The sequence below is a fragment of the Coenobita brevimanus genome, chromosome 46 (assembly GCF_032717465.1).
Source record: "Coenobita brevimanus isolate Jiangsu-jjx chromosome 46, ASM3271746v2, whole genome shotgun sequence".
Classification (NCBI taxonomy): domain Eukaryota; kingdom Metazoa; phylum Arthropoda; class Malacostraca; order Decapoda; family Coenobitidae; genus Coenobita; species Coenobita brevimanus.
Window position 1 is genome coordinate 46628729 of NC_136999.1, and position 18580 is coordinate 46647308.

An 18580-nucleotide genomic window follows, 5' to 3' on the forward strand; every position below is an offset into this window, starting at 1 on the left:
AGGTGCACGTCTCCTCGCTGCGAGTTTCCCGCCTCTGGGAATTTGGGGAAGTTGGCACGATTACTTTTCACAGTGCCGCAGGAGCCAATGCCGTGCTCAGAAAGGTATTTGGCAAGTTTCGGTGCTGTATAGTAGTTGTCTGTATACAGCACATGATTCCCACCAAAATACTTTTCTAGGAGCACTTTCACTACACAGCCTGAGAAGCCAAGGGGGTGTGTTTTATCGAGATCGACAGTGCTGGCTGAATATATGACGAAGTCAAGGATGTACCCCGTCTTACAGTCGCACAGTACAAAGAACTTAATTCCAAAGCGATGGCGTTTGCTTGGAATGTACTGGACAAACCGAAGACGTCCTCTGAACAGAACCAAGGACTCATCAATGACAACCTTCTGAAATGGGTGGAAGAATGACATGAACTTATCCTTCATTCTGTTCAGAATCTCCCGGATCTTCCAGAGTGGGTCGGTTTGGGAAGGTACATCATTATCGGCAAAGTGCAGGTTTCCCATGATGTTCCGGAAGCGATCTCTGGCCATGTACTTGTTGAAGGTCGGTGAGGGTAGTAAGGGGTCCATGGACCAGTATTCTTCCAACTCATGCTTCTTGGAGTGTGGCATAAGAAGCATGAGGGCAAAGAACACATACAGCTCCTGCACTCCCAGCACGGTCCACTGTTGCATCTTGGCTGCACCTGTACCACTAGCAGCACGTTGTGATTCGAACCTGTTGGGCTCATCACATATGTGCTGCATGACTTCGTCATCTAGGAAGGCCAAAAGGTAGTCGACACACTCAGCATTTTCGTCCATAGTGAAGGCAGGCTGAACTCCTGACGAGCTCTCATCGAAAACCAGGTTTTCGGGGACAAAATCTGACCCTTCCGTCCACGCGAAGGCCTGGGTCCAGGATTCCCTGGCGTGGCGGTGGAGGGCTGGTGGTGGTGGTGGTGGTGGAGGTTGGCTGAGAGGGAGGCTTATCTCGGTCAAGGTCACTCGCACTGACCCTAGGTTGCCGTACAGCACTAGCAGCCCTTACCCTACTAGCTACACTACTTTTCACTCTCTTAGATCTACCTCTACCTCTATGGCCGGCCTTCACTGTTGATGCTGGTGGTGACTCCGACGACGAAGACTCCGGAGATAACTCAGCCGACGATGATGACGAGATGAGTAAAGCGGGGCTTGGGGAACGGGGAGGTGAATGCTCTCGTGACTCATGGCGGGCTGGGTCACGTGGGGGCATTGTTCTGGGGCTAACACGCCGCCTTTTCACTCCCTTCCCAAATTCTTTTCTTTCCTGCACTAAAGGCTCCTTTCCCTTGGAGCTAGACACAGATTCACTGGTAGGAGCACTTGTTGTCGCTGTTTCTGGCGCGATAACTTCACCCGGCTCATCACACGATTCACCGGAATCGTCAAAATCGCTGTCCATTATTATCATGGACAATTCAGCAAGTTCTCGTGCCACTGCAGAGTCACTGAGGCCTTTCCTGCTTGCCTCAACACTTTTCTTGGGGGTAGAGGTCACGGGGCCCTTTGCAATGGGCGCAGAAGCGGCAGGAATGGCGGGGCGCAAGTGCGACATGTTGTCTCTGCAGTGGAGGACAAGGAACTAAATGCCGCGGCTTATCTGAGAAGGGAAGGGTTGACAATGACACTTTAGGCTGACTGCTGCTAACTTACAGGCTAATTTTTTATAGGTAGAAAATCTCGGCAATAAATAAAGAAATAGGTAGTTCCAGGTGAATGTAAATGTCAATTAGGATTCTCCCTTCCTTTCTGATATATATTTTTATTACAGACATCGATTACAAGGCATAAATCAAAGGGGAAATTACCGTGGTAATGTAGCGAATGAATGCACGTGAGGTTTTGTCAGGTGATAATTAGGCAATTTCTGGAGTATAACACTATCACTTACCTGTTTTTTTTTTTTGGTATATATTATTGGGTAAAAATATTGGGTATAGGGCTTATTTCAATGGATGAAATCTGTGGAAAAAGAAGGGGGAAATTTCCGTAGCGCAGCGCGGCATGGGAGGTGAGAGGAGAGGGTAATGGAGGGCAGGTAGGGAGGGGAGTCAGGAAGGGGGTAAATTATCTGAGAAGGGAAGGGTTGACAATGACACTTTAGGCTTACTGCTGCTAACTTACATGCTAATTTTTTATAGGTAGAAAATCTCGGCAATAAATAAAGAAATAGGTAGTTCCAGGTGAATGTAAATGTCAATTAGGATTCTCCCTTCCTTTCTGATATATATTTTTATTACAGACATCGATTACAAGGCATAAATCAAAGGGGAAATTACCGTGGTAATGTAGCGAATGAATGCACGTGAGGTGTTGTCAGGTGATAATTAGGCAATTTCTGGAGTATAACACTATCACTTACCTTTTTTTTTTTTTGGTATATATTATTGGGTAAAAATATAGGGCATAGGGCTTATTTCAATGGATGAAATCTGTGGAAAGAGAAGGGGGAAATTTCCGTAGCGCAGCGCGGCGTGGGAGGTGAGAGGAGAGGGTAATGGAGGGCAGGTAGGGAGGGGAGTCAGGAAGGGGGTAAAATAGCTAAAATGTCAACAATGGATGGGAGTACAGATGAGATTTGGAGTGCTGACTAGTGTTGGACATTGGCAGTACTGATATATGATACAAGCCACCACTTGAGAGCCCGGGATAATTCAAAATAACACAGAATCACAAAAGTGACGCCCCGCGGTATGATCCATTGTAGCCGAGCGTCACGAAAGTGACGCCCCGCGGTTAAGGGGTTAATTGTTGAATTGCAACAATAGGTTAACATTGAGATATGATGCTAGTCATGAAGCAGTGCCAAGGAAAGATCACAGAACCATACTCGTTTTGTAATTTGGCGAAGCAGACTGTACTGATCGACCATAACATTCGCCAGGTAAAAAAAAAAAAAAATGCCAATACCGCTACACCAGTCCTGTAAAGGACAGCCCTACTATATATTCAGTATCGACGGTGGGTGCTTAGCGCCAAAGTGGTGACGTTGAAGTGTATGATACTTGACTGATTGATTGATTGATTGAAAATAATTAAAATCCGGCGGCACAACTGCCAGGGTATTACGCAACCGGATGACAAAGTAAAAGACACAGCAAACTAAAAAGCGCATATTCAAAATAAAGTTAATATCCGTTAGTAGGAATAAAACACTGAAAATAATAAAAGAATAGTTTATAAAATATCAATTACTTATAAAAGTAGAAGGAGGCCCGTCTTCTGAAGAAAGCTACAAACATCAGTAAAATCCCTAGAGGCTTCACCAAGCATTGAGGACAAACAATACACACCATCTGCCCCCTTCTGCCTATGGAGGAATCTCTGACGTAGGTCCCCCAGACTCGAACACTCGACCACCAAGTGACAGACAGTAAGAGGAACAAGGCAGTCATCAAAGTACAGTTGAGTCCCACCATTCATAAGGAACCCATGTGTAAGCCGAGAGTGCCCAGTGCGAAGCCTAGCAAGAGCCACCTCCAATCGCTGAGACATAGAGGGAAGAACCCTTGGTACAACCACTCTCTGAAAGATTTCTTTTAGTTTATTGTGAGAAATAACATCCCAGTGTCTCTGGCAACATGTACGAATTGTGTACCGCAAGTAAGGTGTTACATCAGAAGCAAGAAGTGGGTAGTCGGTTGGGGGCTGTTGAGGAGTCGCAGCTTTAACTAAAGTATCTGCCCTCTCATTGCCCACCAAACCAACATGTGCAAAAACCCAACAGAAGTCTACACGGCAGCCACCACGATGGCCAAGAAGAAAAAGCCACTCTAAAATTCATAAAACCAATGGAAGGAGTGAATTAAAAGACTCCAGTGCAGACAAAGCACTACGCAAGTCACTACAGATCACTAAAACAGATATGGGAAAGTAAAAATGATTTTAAGAGCATATAAAATTGCAGTCAGTTCTGCCATATACACTGAAGTAATGCCACAAAGGCTACCACCCCTACTAATCCCTTAACTGCTGAGTGTCACTTTCGTGATGCTTGGGAGCAAGGGATCATACCACGGGGCGTCACTTTTGTGATTCTGTGTTAATCTGAATTCGCCCAGGCTTTCAAGTGGTGGCTTGTATCATCTATCAGTTCTGCCAATGTCCAACACTAGTCAGCACTCCTAATCTCATCTGTACTCCCATCCATTGCTGACAATTTAGCCATTTCTCCCCGTTCTTGACTCCCCTCCCTACCTCCCCTCCATTACCCCCTCCTCTCGCCTGCCCGGCCGTGCTATGATAAGTATATCTTCCCTGGAATTTTTCACTGATTTCATCCATTGAAAGAAGCCCTATGCCCTATTCTGATACCAAGCAATATATACAAAAAAGAAATAAGGTAAGTGAGAGTGCCATACACCTGGAATTGGCTGATTATCACTTGACAACACCTCACGTGCACTCATTCGCTAATTTTTGCTGTTTATTTCCCTTTGAAATATGCCGTATAATCTATTCTTGTAATAAAAATATATATAAGAAAGGAAGGGAGAAGCCTAAGTGATATTTACATTCACCTGGAACTACCTAATTTATTATGTATTGTCTAGATTTCCTGCCAATTATTTCATAGCGTATATATTAGCAGCTGTTACCCCGATGACACTGGCAGCATTCCATTCCCCCTAGGCAGGCCACCACACTGTATTCACTTTACTGTCATCTTTCAAGGTGAAAGCACGTCGGATTCGCGCTAAGTAATTGCTGTGGAATGTGAACTGGCTAATTTGTCAATGAAAATGATAGAGAGTGACTACGATCTTTCTGGTGAGTAAAACAGTGCAAGTAGAAATGTAAATAATGTGTAAATTATGTGTAAACAGCAAGTGAAGCAATGAATGTAAATATAAGTGAACAGTGGAAAATAGTTTTATAAGTTACTGCAAGTGACAGTGCCTAACACAGTGTAAATAAAATAAAAATGTAATTAATGTAAATAAAATAGAGAATGTAAATAAAATGTAAATAAGTAGTAATATAAGAATACGAGTATATATACTAGGAATAATGAAAGTGAAGGTTTCACTCTAGCATGTACGAATACTATGAGTTATGAAAGTGAAGGTGAAAATGACAGATTCACTCTCAACGCTAGTATACAGGACGAGAAAATGAATGCTACGTATATTACTGAAAGAGAAATCGAATGCCTACAGTGACAATAAACTACTATTACTGAAGGAAACTTATGGATAAAGACTGTAGATATATATAAGTGTTTTATAGTAATAGAAATATAAAATGTGAGTGTTTTTATGAATAATAAATGACAGACCACCAGCAGCGAACGATCGCCAGTGGGATGGTCATACGCGCTCGTAATTTTCATTGCTTTCACAGTGTTTTTTTTTTTTGGAGTATGGATTCCAAACTATTTCAGAATCATAGAATAGTGTTTCTAGTGATAATATCAGGCTGTAGTAATCATATTACGGGTTGTCGGGAAGTGTAAAGTGGAGACTTCGTTACCCAACTTCAGAGGTCTTCACAAGTCCTACAGTACTCGATGGAGGCTCAACAAACATCCCATGAGAAAGCTGAAGGTATGTGCCATAGGCATATGTAATTTTAATATTCTAGGACTAATAACTGACTTTGGCAAATATTTTTAGAGAGTCTGTCAGAGCGCAAATATGCCCGCGGGACACGCAAGTCAAAGCAAAACAAGCCCGCGGTTTAAGGGTTAAAGGAAGGGAAGACAACGCCAAATCCTACGCCAGTATCAGTCGTAGACCCGTCAGTATAGACGGGGACAGAACCCTCATGAATGGAGGCATGTTCTAAAATGAGAGAGAGGGATGCCTGAGAGGGAATTGAGCCCTTTTTTTTTTCACCAACGGACCTACAGAATGTCACACGAGGTAGTGGCCGAGATCTCATCCTTGGGATCTGATCTGGACAAATTGCCAGTCTTGGAACAGAGAGGGCTAACAGACCGGACCCTGTAGCCAAATGGCTTTGGAAAATTAGGCCGGGTGTCAAAAACAGAAGATTGAGAATCTTTGGAGATGATGGCATAAGAAATTGAGTCTGGAATGCAGTGAAGACGATACCAACACCTCATCATTAGCAACAGCCATCGCAAATCCAAGGGGAGTACACCAGTATCCACCAACAAACTTGGAATCGGGGATGATCTGAATGCCCCGGTTGACAGATGTACACCAGCATGATGCACAGAATTTAACAACCAGAGACGGGCATCTGTTGCAGAGTAGACCTCACACCCATATTCAAGTTTAGGAAGAATAAGAGACCTATGCAAGAGGAGGAGGGTCTGATGGTCAGCAGCCCAAGAGGTATGAGCTAAAACTTCAAAAGACTCAAAGCTTTAAGACAAGCCACCTTAACAGAACTAATATGAGGAACCCAGGTTAGTCATCTACCAAACAGAAGACCCAGAAACCGCGTCTCTTCCACACAGGATATTCTCCTACCATAGAGATACAAGTCAGGATCTGGGTGAACCCCTCAAAGATGACAAAAATGTATAGCCACTGTCTTTGTTCAAGGAAAAATGGAAACCGCGAGTTTCTGCCCAGTCAGAAATTCGATTGAGAGTCAGCTGCAACTCCTCTCTCTGTTAGAGACATTCTAGACGCGATGAAGGAAATCGACAGGACATCGAGATAGAGTGATCCTAGTACACCGTCAGGAAGTAGTGATGATAATGATAATGGCTACAGCAAACAGAGTAACACTAAGGATACTCTCCTCTTGTACTTCATCTTCTAGTGCTCGGGCATTAGAAAGCACTCCTCCCACTCGCACCCTTAAAATTCGGTTAGATAAAAACTGTTGAATAAAAATAGGCAAGCACCCACGAATACCAAACTCATGAAGAGAGAGTAAAATACCATGACGCCAGGCAGTGTCATATGACTTCTCCAGACCAAAGAAGACCATGACCTGGTATCGGTTAGTGAAGAAAGCCTTACAGACAGAAGATTCCAGAGACCATAGTGCATCAGAGGTAGATTGCATTTTTCGAAAACCATACTGGGCTGGGGATAAGAAGTCACCTCTCTCTAACAACCACACAAGCCTAACACTGACCATCTTTTGCAAAACTTTACATATACAAGACGTCAAAGAAATAGGCTGATAATTCGTCGCCTGTAGGTGGTCCTTGCCCTGTTTGAGGATGGGGATAACTACAGCAACACCCCAGCAGGCCAGAAACTCCCCAGAACACCAGATCTTATTAAACAGTGAAAGCAAAAATAACAGGGACTCATCAGACAAGTGGCGTAAAAAGGCATAAGGAATATCATCATAACCAGGAGAGGAATCATGGCACTGCGACAGAGCCATCTGGAGTACAGAAATTGAAAATGGAACATCGTAAGGCTCTCCCCCAGCAGAGGCAAAACTGAGACCATGAGACTCTAGGCGCCTATGGTGGCAAGCCAAAGGCGTATGTGCATCCTTCTGTGACATGGTGGCAAAATGATCAGCAAGCAACTCAGCAACAGCAAATGGATCAGCCACAGTTCCACATGCTGCAGATAAAACAGGAGGGGAGGGAACAGTAAATTTTCCTGAAATTTTTCTTACCCAGTTCCACACCTGGGTGATGGAAGTCCTCGAATGGATGGAGGAAACATAACCCTTCCAGGATGAACGCCTGGCCTCCTTTAAAACCCTCCTCATATGAGCTTGTGCCCTCTGATTCGCCACCAAATACTTGGGATCCCCATGGTGACGACGAAGTCGAGAGAAGGTGACTCATTTGGCTCTCACTGCAGAACTGCACTCAGAGTTCCACCAAGGAACCGTACATTTAGGAAACTGGCCCTTCGTTTTTGGAATAGATAAGAGGGCTGCTGAGTGCAACACGGTATTGAAATATGACAAGCCTCAGTAAGACAGCCAAACTTGTTAACAGAAAAGGAAATGGAACTTAATTCCCTGAAACGTGGCCAGTCAGCCTTATCCAGAAGCCAGCGAGGAAGACGTGGCTGAGATCTACCTGCACTAGCAGTTAAGAGTAATGGAAAATGGTCGCTGCCATACAGGTCTGGCAACACATCCCAGTTAAAATCTACAACAGCATCAGCTGAACATAAAGATAAATCTGTAGCAGTAAGAGTTCCTGTCTGGCTATGGAAATAAGTCTTTATATTGGAGTTGGCATCACTGTTTCCCTGTAGTGGATGGAGACCACTCATATCTCCCAATAACAGGAAGGGAGAAGGAAGGCCATGAATAAGGCATTCCAGAGCCGCCCTTTCAACAGTATCACTAGGAGGTAGATAAAGACTGCAAAGTGAATACTGCCGACATAAAAACATTAGGACAGCGACAGCCTGCAAGGTAGAAGAGATGTCCGGATGACTGTATAGAATATCCTGGTGAATGAAGATAGTAGCACCTCCATGATGACCTTGGTCCAGCACAGGATCAGAAGAAAAGGCATGGTAGCCAGAACGACTGGAAGGAACAGCATCACCTACCATGGTGTCCTGGATGCGCATAGGAGTAAACTGAGAAACTAGATAACACAGTTCCTCATAGTTAGCACATAAACCCCGACAATTCCACTGGATAACAGAACCCATAATGGAGGAATGATGATTAAGTGCAGGACTGTACACCTAACAAGTGGGTGAGTTTGGATTGATGCTTATGAAGGCCCTTCACAGGAGCCTGCCCAGCACCAGAAACCTGCACCCTCTGTCTAACATCCCAAGGCAAACGTGAGGATGAGGAAGTAAGTTTTACAACTCTTCTTCTTGGAGTGGGCATACCAGTTTGTTTGGAAGGTGGCTTGGGGCTGCCTTTAGAGATGTAGGACGGCCAGTGCCCTCACGAGAAGCCCCAGAAGTGGAAGTAGAGTTCATGGGACTCAAAACATTTGAGGAAGCCATCCTATTCTTCAGATCTGAAGCACCAACGAGCTGTCCAACAACCTCCCCAGGTGGGGACCGGACCAGAGCTGAAATATCAGCTTCAGCTGTCACCTGGCTAGATCCCTCAGCCTGGTGGACAGAGGGAACAGGCGAGGTGTCGACAAAAGGGTCAAGAACAGAGACCTTAGGTGGCCGGTCTTCATGTTCAGAGGACTCTGACGAACAACGGTCATGTTTACCAGGTATAGGTGGAGCCTTGGGCATACTGGCTGCGACAGGAGAAGGAATCCGGTCAGCGTGGACATCTGCCATCACCACAGAAGTGTGCAAGTCGTCAGCCACCAAAGTGGGGACGGAAACAGTCAGAGTAGCAGTCGGACAAACATCATTCTTACCAACAGGACTAACCATGGGGACAGCAGTCTGTATATCATGAGCTGAAGGAGTGGGTATTGGAATGGGTCGAGGCTTCCTCTGAGATACAGGGCGACGCACTGGTGTTATTGAAAGTACAGAAGCATAAGTAACCCTGGGCTGAAAGTAGAGTCTGGGCTCTTATTTTTGCTTCAGGAAATGAAACCCTCTCAGGTGTAGGAATGGGCAAAATCTCTTTTTCCACACAGTATCTTGGACAGTTCTTAGAAGAGAGAGCATGAGGACCTCCACAGTGATAGCATTTAAGGGGTTCTGTACAGTCGCTGGTATGGCTTGGTCCACCATAGAAGCCACAGACACCAGGAAGACCCGCCTGTGCATGATGGCATATTCGGCTAACATGCCTATACCCCTGGCAGAGGAAACAGCACTTTGGGGTTGGCATATATGGCATCAAAGAAAGTGACAGCCAAGCCAGTTTCACTGATGTAGGCAACGTTAATTTGCCAAATGTCAAAAACAAGGTTGGGTTCAGGGTCAAAATTCCATCGATTTTCTTCTCAAAGCACTCAACCTTCACAGGGCCAGACGACCATAGTTCCTCCAAAAGCCGTGCCTATGAGTATCCAAGGTCACAGGTAAATACGACACCCCTACATTGGTTGAAACTGCCATGTGGGACACATGTAGCCTAATGGCTGCATCAGAGACAGAGGTCAGATCTAGTAAACAGGAGGTCTCTTCAGGGGACGACACTTCAATAAGTATGCTCCCATCGCCCTGGGAAGAGGTCTTAGGCTCCCTTCCACAAGCTGACAGTATAGCACGGTGCAGTTCAAAAATGTCCATTGCTAGCACTGACCCTCCCATGAATGGTTTCACGACTAGATATTTGGCATAATGTGCCAGCACCATTTCATCATCTCTGAACTCCAGAGTCGCACCAACCCAACGTGAACGCCTCCCAGTCCCAGCTGAATGCTGCAGCAGAGGAGGATACTCAACAGGGGCCTGGTAAGGCTCCAGAGTCGCAATAGAAGAGTGACCAGGGACGGTGTCAGAGTCGTCAGCTGAAGATTTTCTTAAATTTCCCATATTACTACAAAGACAAACTTCATTCCCCCACCCCTCCACCCACCACGGAGTCCAACAAGGGGAGGTCTTATGCCAGGGCCAACATCACTGGCGACCTCAGGGGTAGCAGGAGAGTATATGCAGGTAATCACCAGGGGACCTGGGCAAGGGTAACTCCAGGACGATAGGAGCCACCAGACCCCCCAGTGCCCCCTTGACGCTAGCCAACGCATGACCAGCCGATTGACCTGGTCGGGCCCAACCAGGCTCCTCGTCTAGGGACAAAAGAGGTGTATTGCTACCTGCAAGGTGCATCATGCAGCATCACTCAACCCCCAGGATTCCCGTCTCCCAGCATTACGGGACGCCACTCACGGCAAACACGTGGGGAGGCAACAGTACTGCCCTAGATGGCAATGGGCAGGGACTAACATCACCAGCAGGCCTCCTCCACCAGTGATGCAGGGGGTGCTTGGTCCACGTGGCCAACAAATGCTGAACCCTACAAAGGTAGGCATGCCTCCAAAGTAGGTGGCACAGCCAACCACGCTTCAAGCCCCACCAACACGTCAAGGTGACTCCCCACAACAAGGAAGCGAATGATACGTGGGAGGACTGCTGGGCCTCACGGAACGGGCTGTGACGCCTGTGCCTAGAATCGTGCACATACAGAAAGTATCTCTCTCCCCCTCCCTCCCTCCCTCCCTCTCTCTCTCTCTCTCTCTCTCTCTCTCTCTCTCTCTCTCTCTCTCTCTCTATATATATATATATATATATATATATATATATATATATATATATATATATCTATATATATATATATATATATATACACACACACATTTGTGATGAGATAGAGTAGTAGGAGGAGTGGTACGGTATATGAGAGAGGGGTGTGTGAGTGGCAGAGGACAGAGTGACAGAGGCGATTTATTTACCATCCCTCTCTGGGATTTCAGGATGCTGACATCGATGGACAGACTGACAGAGATCCTGGTAAGTCTTTGCTTTACGTTCTCCACTGTTTCTGTGATTTTCTCTTTTCCACAAGCTTGTTTTCATTGTGAATGGTTGATTTAATGTTGCAGGTTGCTGAGAACGCGCGCGCGCGCGCGTGTGTGTGTGTGTGTGTGTGTGTGTGTGTGTGTGTGTGTGTGTGTGTGTGTGTGTTTCAGATATTAAGTTAGCCTCATCTAACCTAACCAGTGGGATTATAGCATATTCACACGGCACTACTTCGCCTTGCACAAATAATGTCACCCATCCCTCACCAAAAACAATTCGTTCCCTTTATCTTATGCAGGGACCGATGAGGTCTGTTTATTATATAAAAACGCGTTTCCGACAATCTGCGGCATCAAATAATCCCACACAGCATAAAAACAAGGGGATGAGGATGAGGAAACCCGCCGAAGAGGAGCTCTAAAAGTAAATATTGCCTAAAATAATTTTTCTCTTCATTGGCCTATAACTGTCATATCCCCATCTCCAGTGCCTCGTTGTAACAATAAATTAAAGCTGTATTATGATGCTGGTCACGAAAAAGTGCAAGAGACAGAATGTACTAGACCTGCTTCTCTCTGCTACTAAACTGTGTGATATGAAAGAAGCTGCAAAGAGAAGAAAATTTGGGCCACATTAAGATGAAAGATTTATAGTTCGGTAAGTACAGGAAAAATAACGGAATTCAACTAAGAAAAATAAACATTTCTTTAGGCGCTCCCTTAAGTATGCTAATATTAACCCAAAATTGCATTTGAGCATTTTATGTTATAAGCATAGTCTAGTACGGCAGCTTTTTTTCATTAACTAATCACGGGATGGGATAAGTATGTAAAATCTAGCAGGCTTGTTGTTCTGCTGAATTTTATGCAGCATTTTTCAGAGACAAACACTTGGAGGGAAATACGCACAACGCAATAAACATATTAATAAATGTGTTTGCCGACTGAGTGACATGCACAGTACCACAGAGTTTTTCAAAGTGGCAATGATAAAATGACTGTGGGAAGTAGAGATATAGATAAGATCAAGTGAACATTTGGTGGAGAGTGGAGCTGAGACGGTAGAGTACTTGGGCACTGTCAACGTTATTTTCACATGATAATATTTGTATTCCAAACGCGATTTGTGCTAAAACTACCAAATTTATTAGTGTCGACATTCTGAACTACCTTGTAGTCCCCAAACTCGCAAGTGGTTAACTGACTAGATCTGTTGAGTTACTTTACCTCTGCCAGTGTAAACAGTGCTCTGCTTAGCAAAATAGTGCATCAGATAATCATTAATTACACAAAAAGCTTAATTGCAATAAAGTGCAACATCTTATACGATATACTGGAATTATAGACAACAGTGATACGAATGGTTTCATTACTAAACAATCTAATTTCTGTTCTGCTCTGAGGTTTATTTCTCTTCAGAATGCGGAATCTGGGATGTACCGTGACCTTGCTGACCTATTTGACACAGACCGAGTGACCGCCTCCACGTATAGCAGCTTAGTGGCTGACATGAACAGATTGGCGAGGCTTGGTACTCATGTCGTCTTTGATGTCGATATCAACCTCTGGAATTTCATGGCTGCAGATTTCTCTCTGACAGGTTTGGACTCACTGCACCCATGTTGAAGAGTGAGAATGGGTGTCATGACTTTAACCAAGCGCGTGTGCTGGTGTATGTATGTATGTATGTGTGTGTTCTTACCTAATTGTTCTTACCTAATTGTATCTTTACAGGAATGAGTCAAGCTCGTACTGTCCCGTGTCTTAAACCATATTTATCGTACATATCCTTAAATTTGTGAATTGTTTTGACGCACACTATTTCATTCGGTAGTGCATTCCATTGGTCAATTGCTCTGTTTGGGAAACTGAATTTCCTTACGTCTTTTTCACCTCTCTTCTTATGCAGTTTTTTTCAGTGTCCTCTTCCTGATGCTTCTCCATGTGTTAAGTAATAATTTATGTCTATTTTCTCCTTCCCTGATATGCACTTATATAGCATTATCATGTCACCTCTTTTCCTTCGCTCCTGTAGTGGTGGTAGATTCAGTTTATTTAGTCTTTCTTCGTAGCTTAGGTCCCTTAAGCTTGGTATCCATCTTGTAGCGGCCCTTTGAACTTTTTCAATCTTGTCTATGTGCTTTTTGAGATGAGGACTCCAGACTACTGATGCATATTCCAGGGTTGGTCTAATGAATGATGTTATTATCCTTCTTAGCATGTCTTCATTTATGTATGTGAATGCTATTCTCATATTTGCAAGCAGTGTATACATGTTCCGTACCTTCTCACTGATGTGGTCAGCCGGAGATAGTCTGTTATTGATGATCACACCTAGGTCTTTCTCTCTTTCTGATTTGTATAGGGTTTTATTTCCTAACTTATAATCCCAATAGTTGAACGTAGAGGATGGAGGTAATGCAAGTATAAGTGGCTGGGGAATGGCTGGGAGAAGGAGGGAGGTGAGAAGACAGGAAGAAATCAGTAGGATAGAAGTTGTGGAAGCAATGAAGAAAGTTAAATCGGGGAAAGCCCCAGGAATTGATGGAGTGTGTGGTGAAATGCTGAAGCATGGGGGAGAGAGAGTAGTAGAATGGATGTGGAAGATGTGCAGATTAGCCTCGGAGGAAGGTAGAGTCCCGGAGGATTGGGAGTCAGGTATAATTATTCCCTTGTACAATGGAAAAGTGGAAAAAGAAGTGTGTGGTAATCATAGGGGCATTTGTCTTCTTAGTATAATAGGAAAAGTGTATGGTAGGATACTTATAGACAGAGTTAGAGAAAGAACAGAGAAATTACTTGGAGAAGAACAGGGAGGCTTTAGGAAGGTTGTGTAGATCAGATATTCATTCTTAGATATTTAGTGGAAAAGTTTCTAGAGAAGGGAAAGAAGTTGTATGCGGCTTTCATGGATTTGGAGAAAGCATATGACAGGGTGGATAGACAAGGATTGTGGAAAGTGTTAAGAATATAAGGAGTAGATGGGAAGCTGTTGAATGCTGTGAAGAGTATGTACGATGGTGCGAAGGCTGCAGTGCGTGTGCATGGTGAACTAAGTGAATTTTTCTCTTTGAAAGTTGGTTTGAAACAGGGATGTGTCATGTCTCCATGGTTGTTCAATCTGTACATGGATGGGGTAATAAAAGAGGTACAAGGTAGGGTAGTGGATGTTGGAGTGGCCCTGGTGAGAGAGGATAGTGTTTGGAAACTCCCTGTACTGTTGTTTGCAGATGATACTGTGTTGTTGAGTGAAGACGAAGGGGAGCTGCAAGGCTTGGTGGATGAGTTTGGGAGAGTGTGTAAGAAACGGAATCTAAAGGTGAATGTAAGAAAGAGTAAAGTGATGGTCTTTGAGAGAGGTGAAGTTAGTGAATGTACAGCGAGGTTGGATGGTGAGGAATTGGAAAATGTGAGTACGTTTAAGTACTTGGGTAGTGTGATGAGTAAGGATGGAGGTTTGGAGGGTGAAGTGCATGAAAGGGTACAGCAGGGAAGAAAGGTTGCTGGTTCTTTGAAAGCAGTGATAAGAAACAGGGAAGTGAGCATGGAAGTGAAAAAGTTACTACATGACAGTATTGTGATACCAACTCTAACGTACGGAAGTGAAGCTTGGGCATTTTTGGAAGGACACAAGTCAAGAGTGAGAGCAGTGGAGCCTGTGGAGTCACATGGAGAGACAGGCTGACGAATGAGGATATAAAGGAGCGTTGTGGTGTGGATGTGGATGTGATAGGAAGCGTTATGAGGAACACACTGAGGTGGTTTGGCCATGTGGAGAGGATGGAGGGTGAAAGACTGACGAAGAGAGTGTATGTGAGTGAGGTGGAGGAGGGAAGAGGGAGGGGGAGGCCGAGGATGAGATGGAGGGATGGGGTGGAGAGGTATATGAGAGAGGGGGGTGTGAGTTGGGAGCAGGGCAGTGAAATGGCAGGGGACAGGGCGACTTGGAGGCGATTTGTTTGTGGCCACCCCAAACGGGATTGAGGCGTCTGGCAATAGATAGATAGATAGATAATCCCAATCAGGTCTTTTTCCACTTTTACCAAACTTGATTACATGACACTTTTCCACATTGAATTCCATTTGCCATGTACTACTCCATTAGTGAAGTTTATTTAATTCTTCTTGTAGCTCTTTACAAGAGTCTGTGTTAGTAATTCTCCTTTGTATTTTTGCATCATCTGCAAACATATTCAGATAGCTCTCATTTCCAGTGTTACCGTTTATATCATTTATATACACTAAAAACATGATTGGTGCCAGCACTGAACCCTGTGGTACTCCACTAGTCACTTCTTTCCATGATGAGTAGTTTCCTCTTAGTACTGTTCTCATTACTCTTTTTATGAGAAAGTCTTGCATCCAACAAAACAGTTTGCCTCGAATTCCTCCTTGATGGTACAGTTTCCATAAAAGTCTTTGGTGTGGTACTGTGTCAAAAGCTTTCTTGAAATCTAAATAGATACTGTCCACCCATCCTTCCCTTTCCTGTATTGTGTTTGTTACGCTGTCATAGTAGCTCAGCAGATTAGTAACACATGATTTTCCTTTTCTGAAACCAAACTGTCTTTCTGTTATCATACTGTGTTCTAGATGGTTTACCCAAGCTTTTCTTATAAGCTTTTCTAATACCTTGCTTACAACACTGGTCAGTGATACTGGTCGGTAGTTGAGTGGATTTTGTCTATTTCCTTTCTTGAATAAGGGGACAATATTTGCTTTTTTCCAAGTATCAGGTAGTTTACCTTGACTTAAGGATTTCTTGAAAATTAAAAATAATGGTTTACTTAACTCGTTTGCACATTGTCGTAGTACCCAACATGAAATTTCATCAGGACCACTTGCTTTTCCCCTGTCTAATCTACTTAACTCCTCCTGTATTACTTTTTCTACTATTTGTATATCCGGTAGTATGTGTGGACATGCATGTTCCACATAGTCCCTCTCAAAATTTTTTTCTTCTGTAAAAACTAATTGGAAATTCTTATTTAGTGCTTCACAAATATCCTTCTCTTGTGTATAAGTGATTCCCTCGTCCGTAATTGATTGTATTATATCTTTTACTTTGGTTTTGCTTCTGATATAGCTGTAAAACAGCGTTGGTTGATCACTACTTTAATTTATTTTATCCTCCTCAAACTGTTTTTGGGCTTCCCTCCTTATTCTTGTATAATCGTTTCTTGCCTGTTTGTAATTATTATACGCCCTTTCACTATTATGTCTTCTCTATCTATTCCACAACAAATCTCTTCTTTCTTTTGATTTTTTACATTCTGTATTGAATCATTTCTGTATTTTCTTATCTGCTTCTTTGTGCTGTGGGACGTACTTCTGGACTCCTATTTCATAAAATTCACAGAAGTTTTTATATACAGCATTTAAATCTTGTCCTTTAAGCTTATTTTCCCAATCAACTTCTAAGAAATACTTCTTTAGGTCTTGATAATTTCCCTTTTTATAGTTTAGGCTCTTTTTGTAACTATCATTGCTGTTTACTATGTCATATGCTATCCTGAAGTTATAATTTAGTACTGCATGATCGCTTTTGCCGAGTGGAGGGTGATATATTAAACTGTCAATATCGTTTTCTTGCCTAGTAAATATTAGATCTAGCACTGAAGGTACATCAAGTCCTCTTTTTCTGGTGGTTTCCCTCACATGTTGCGTTAGGAAGAACTCTTGTACGAGATACAGGAGCTTTTGGTCCCAACAGCTTTCTTGGCTAATTATATCTAGAGTATTCCAATTTATATTTGTATTGAAATCCCCAGTTAGTATAATTCTTTCTGATTTCTCTTCCATTTTATGTAGCAATGATCTTAAACTCTGAATTGTACTCTCTGCCAGGTCCTCATATTCATCTCTTTCCCATGTGTTTGATCTGGGTGGCATGTACAAATTGGCTACAATTACTTTACCTTCAGATGTGTTGATCTCTACTGCAGTCAGTTCTACTTGTGATGGTGTATCTAGTTTTATTTCATTGACTTTTAGATTTTTCTTAGTTAATATTATAATTCCTCCTCCTTTTTTTAAATTTCTGTCTCTTTTCCATATATTGTATTCCTCTAAGTTTAGTATGTCATTGGATATCCTTGGTGTTAATTTTGTTTCAGTTAGGCATATGATTTGTGGTTCATTTTCTCTGACATAATCATTCATCTCTAGTAATTTAGATACCATTCCATCCACATTTGAGTACATCAACTTTATCTGCTTGTTTATATACTTGTCATGACATGGTTCTACTACCTTCCTCCTTTTTATTCCATCCTGTTTGTGTACCACTTTCGTACCTGCAATCCTATTACTTTGTAAAAAAAAACTTCTTCTTCTCCTCTTCCGATCTTCCCTCATTTTTTGTTTTTGCTTCCTCCCTTTTCTCTTTCAGTAATTACAGTTCCTCTTGTGTTAGGCATCTTTTTATCCATACATTTTTGAACTCCTCTTTTTCCATAAGATTCTTTGCATTTTTTAGTATCTCTTCCACAGTGTTTACACTCTGGAAAGTCACCTTTAGAGGTCTTGTCTTGCTTTTCTCATATTTCCCTAACCTCTTGTGTTCCTCTATGTCTTTACTACAGATTTCCTCTGATACTTCCTTCAGTAAGCTCATTACATTTGCCATCTCCTTTTTGTCTCCTGTGATCTTGTTTTTTAGATCTTCCTCTTCTATACCAGTGATTACTATAGATTTGTTTATAACTACTGAATCTTTGACTAACTTTGGATTGTTTTGGATTATTCTTTTCACTTCCTTTTTAATGCTTTTTTCCTCCACCCTTGTTTCTAAGTCTTTCTTTACTTTCAAAATTTCAGCATACGTGGTTTCCACATCATTTTTGTAGCTTTGCACAGCCTCATTCACCTGTGTTATCTTCTCAATATCACTGCTCTGGTCAATAAGACTGCTTACTTGCCTAATTGTCTCTGTGTCATTTTTTAAATCATTCATAACACTCTCGTGAGTGTGTGTGTGTGTGTGTGTGTGTGTGTGTGTGTGTGTGTGTGTGTGGAGACGATACATATCAAACAGTTTTTATAGTTTAAACCAAACTTTGTGGAAGCATTTAGGGACAGCCCTCGAGGACACCTATATATATATATATATATATATATATATATATATATATATATATATATATATATATATATATATATATAGTTATGCTGTCCGCCTTTCCGTCCCCACGGGTGCAGCCGTTACAGCTGGGCTAGGGGATTATGCAGTATGTAT

The 18580-nt window shown here is 42.9% G+C and overlaps 1 protein-coding gene across 1 annotated transcript in view; it reads left to right on the plus strand.

Moving 5' to 3' along the window:
• The first annotated feature begins 11299 nt into the window (after window positions 1-11299).
• LOC145398717 (uncharacterized) overlaps window positions 11300-18580 on the plus strand; it is a 110451-nt gene continuing 103170 nt past the window's right edge. The window contains exons 1-2 of the mRNA XM_080271516.1: window positions 11300-11335; window positions 12763-12943. Coding sequence (XP_080127642.1) covers window positions 11300-11335; window positions 12763-12943 — 217 coding nt within the window. The remainder of the gene's footprint in view (window positions 11336-12762; window positions 12944-18580) is intronic.